General features: G+C 43.5%; 1 protein-coding gene across 1 annotated transcript in view; it reads right to left on the reverse strand.

The window, feature by feature from the left end:
* The window catches only part of CFAP36 (cilia and flagella associated protein 36), a gene marked incomplete at its 5' end in the record, with an annotated part of 7297 nt that extends 6707 nt beyond the window's left edge, over positions 1-590 (reverse strand). The window contains one exon of the mRNA XM_008642068.2: positions 471-590. Coding sequence (XP_008640290.2) covers positions 471-590 — 120 coding nt within the window. The remainder of the gene's footprint in view (positions 1-470) is intronic.
* Between the last annotated feature and the right edge of the window lie 3436 nt (positions 591-4026).

The following is a 4026-nucleotide window of genomic DNA, read 5'->3' on the forward strand; positions in this document are numbered from 1 at the left end:
AAGAGTGTGTTAGAAACCTGCATGTATTGTTTTATAGGTATTTAAGCTCCAAAAATCTCCTGTAGTTTTTCCTGATAATTGAAAAATAATTCAAAAGATTTCCCAGAGTCATTAGTGAACAAAATACCAGTTGTGAGTGTTCTCAGGCATCCTGCTGTTTTGTCATTTTAACTTGACAGAAAATAACATTATCAAGCTTACAAATACAGTCTTGAAGGTAGTGGATATGTTAATTTTAATGAAAAATATGTAAAACAGCCTAAGAGCTATAACTGTGTTACAGTTTCTTTTCGGTGTACCTGGTCTTTAGGCATAAAAATGCCTATGACAACTACAACTCACAAGATTTCTAAGTAACACTTGGAAAAATTCTAAATAACAAAGATAACCTGATCAGAAGTTCATCTAAATACTCAACATTTTAAATTGTTTTGCTTAGAAATTTACCATCAATAGTGAATAATGCTCACCAGAGCTTGGTACTCCTGATAAATTTCTGTGTAAGACAACTTGCTTTCTTCTTCATCATCAAAAACTGGGGAGGGGGGAAAGAAAAAACATTTTGCAGTCAGTGTACAAACCACCACAAATTAATTTATGCCCTAAATAGCAAGATTAACCTTTACAGGGTAATATATTTAATCACATGAAAACATAGGCCATGGTTATAAGAGTCCTGTGTTTTTCCAGACACTCAGGCTAAGTATGTGCTTTTGGTAAGTGAAAGTAATAAAGCTGCATAATTTAATATTGGGAAAATCTTCATAATAGACTTGTAAGCAAGTTGAGGATTCAGCAGATACATTCACTACAAAGTAAGTTTTAATACAATAATTACCCCATGAACCTGTGTAAGGTTGTTCCAAGGTAGCAGATGACACATCAAGCAGGAAATTTCGCACTCTCCATGTATTTACATGGAAGATGTTATTTATAAATGACTTAAACCACTTCTTAAAAAATGTCATTCATGTAGTGAGAAGCCAAGGTGATGCAGGAAAATGAGTCCCTGTCTGCATAAAACCAGATAAACCCGAAGAGGAAATGTGGTGCAGTTAAATTATATTTTAATTATATCTCTCCTGATTTAGGAAGAATGGACATTCCTATACTATAGGCCTTATATTTTAATTCATATTAAAATCCCTGACTGGAACTACTCAAGCAAATGATCTCGATGCTGCAGGATAGGTAGAAGAAGCAGAAAATCAGAGAAACTGAAAACTAAGGTTTGAAGGGGTTCATTTACATTTTTTTCATGCCAACAACGAAGAGAGGTAATGTAAAACCTGGCAATTAAAGCGGAGGCTTAGAAATAAGTCTGCCTCAATCCCCTTCAAGATTAGCCACTTGGACAAGTCACTTCCCAGGAACATCCTTTGAAGTCATTTGAAAAATGGGAATTCCACTTCAATTGGTGGATGAGCGTGATTTATTCTTCATGTGTACGTGACATCTCTGATGGTGGTGCTGCTCATGGAACCAGTGTAAATACAAATTTAGAGTGACTTTTTGAAGGCATCCAATATCTTTCCCAGCTGTGACAGCCCCAAGGCCACGTCACTCCGAACCTGGACGCAGCGTGAGCTGAGGTGGCACTTCCTAGAGTAGGAGGTACTTGCATCACTTTCTAACACCTCACAGCAGTGCAATGATAGAAATCCAATGACACAGTTCAGGTCCCCCAAAAGCAGAGGAAAATCTGCTTTTTAATCATAATTTGGAAAACCAACATTGCTTGTGGGTTTTGCACAAGGCAAAATTTTTTACGAAGAAATTAAAAGGTTAACAAATACCTAGGATTAAATTCACCTGGTAGGAAAAGTATTATAACCATCAGTCCCATGGCAATCACCGTATTACCAAGCTCAGGAGGGTGAAGACACTTTACAGCCTCTGTTGTCTCCTCCTGGCTGGGGATCCCTCACAGCTCTTGCAGACCCCAACTTTCACCTTGGTTTCTCTGTTCCCTTTTTCCCACCCTTCCTGCCCTGGGGATCCCAAGCAGGGGTGACACAGGGATGTCACCCTTCAGTGACAGCTGGCCTGGCACTGCCAAGGGGATGTTCCTCTTCCTCCTCCCACGGCTGCAGAGCAGAGCAGGAAGCCGGCACACACCGTGCTCTGTCCCCGGGCTCGGGACACAGCGGGATGAGGTTCAGTGCCAAGGAAAGCAAGCTGCAGTCAGCATCTCCTCCCAGCTAAGTGGCTTTAAGAAGTACTTGGAACAGAGGCCTTGGATTTTCTTGAGTCAGGGCTCCTGAATCACACAGTCATTATTCCTTAAGGTTTTGGCACAGTCTTTGGTCGCCCAACAGGAATGAAGAGCTGAAGAACCACGGTATCAAGACAAGCCAGGGGACACAGATGTCATTATTTTCCTATTAAAACTGAAAATCTTGGCTAGCACCCCTCAAATGGGATGATACACACCCATCAATGTGTTAATTTCAGTTTGATGTAAAAGGAAATTAATCAAGCTGTAAAAAATTAATCACGTTCTCAGAAAGAGGGAGAGAGAGAAAGCAAACGCTTACTAACAGATAGAAAACCATTGCAATAAGTTTACAAGTTGAAGTGCAAGGACTTGGCCTAAGTAACTACAGTTCTAAAGTCCTTACATACCGATTACCAAAATCCAAATTGTATTTTCAAGGAATCACAAATTATTGTCAGTTACTCAGACTGTTGCTAATTTGCTTGTCCAGCCCAAAGATTAAATGTTTGGGGAAATGCCGAAGACTCTGTCCTGACAAAGTGTATCAGTACAAACCCAGCAATGGAATCAGCACAGCAGGAAGTGACCATCATGAGAGCCTGCCTCACACTATGTGGAAATTTACAGCGGTTCCACAAATCTTCTTACTGCCAGTAAATTCCCCTCAACCTTCTGAGGAGAAGGGATCATTGCTCCTGAGAGGGATAAATCAATTCCCTCGATACCTAAACCTAGACCCTTTGCATCATAACCAGAATGTTTGGCCCACCCCAAGTTTAGGCAGACTTTCCAGGAGAAAACTTCCAGTCTAGGTTTCTCTAACTCTTCCTAGCTGTGAAGGCTCTAGGAGCTTTCCCTTCCTCTTTTCCCAGTTTTAAGAGGGAAAGGCGTACGGACTCACAACAATCGTGCCTCATGCAAAGTTTGGGGCAGTAGAAATGATTCAGGGAGAAACTGAGAAGCAATTTTTTTTCAAGAATCACGAACAAAAGCTGCCTTTTTTTTCCAAAGGGCTTAGGCACTGCTTTCAGACCTGCCCAAATTGTCATTACTGTGCTACCAGAAGGATCCAGGTGGTTTTTGGCAGCAGAAATTGTAAGCAGCAGAAATAATTTAGCCAAATCTCTACATCAGAAAGTCTATTTCCTCCTTCCCTCTTTGCAGACACAAACCTGCACAGGTCTCCCTCCCCTGGCTACAGGGCAATCCCAGCCCCCCTCACTGCCGGTACTTCTACTTTACCCAGGCTACTATATGTCCCAAATTATGCCTTGATTGCCTCAAGAATAGGAAGGAAGAAGTGGAAGTTTTAACTGGAGTTACTTCCGACCTAAACTCACACACAGGATCACCTACAAAACATCCCCGGTAACCACTGACAGTGCTGACCATCATTTTTTGCGAGGTCCTAAAACTTAGGGGTTTTCACCTCTTAATGGACACCATTCCTGATAATTGCAGGAATTTAACTTTGGGCCTTCTCCTCCTCTGTCCCACGGACCGGATGGCGCTTTCGGTTGCCCTGCCCGGTTTCCTTTGGAAAACTCCTGCCTCTGGGAGAGCTTTGCAGGCCGTGCCGGGGTCCGAGGCGCCGCAGGGTGCAGCGCTCGCTCGGTGTCAGCGGTAAGATCATGCCATAATCCCAGGACGAGCTAATGGATACAAATGGCACGTTCTGACGCACGGCTCGCGCAGGGAACACCGCGGCCCCGGGGAGCGCCCGGCGGGAGCGCGGCCGGAGGGGCCGAGTGCGCGCTCCTGCACAACCCCGGGGGCCGGAGGGGCGGCCCCGCCACACGGCCGACGGC

This window comes from Corvus brachyrhynchos, unplaced genomic scaffold (assembly GCF_000691975.1).
Source record: "Corvus brachyrhynchos isolate BGI_N302 unplaced genomic scaffold, ASM69197v1 scaffold69, whole genome shotgun sequence".
NCBI lineage: Eukaryota > Metazoa > Chordata > Aves > Passeriformes > Corvidae > Corvus > Corvus brachyrhynchos.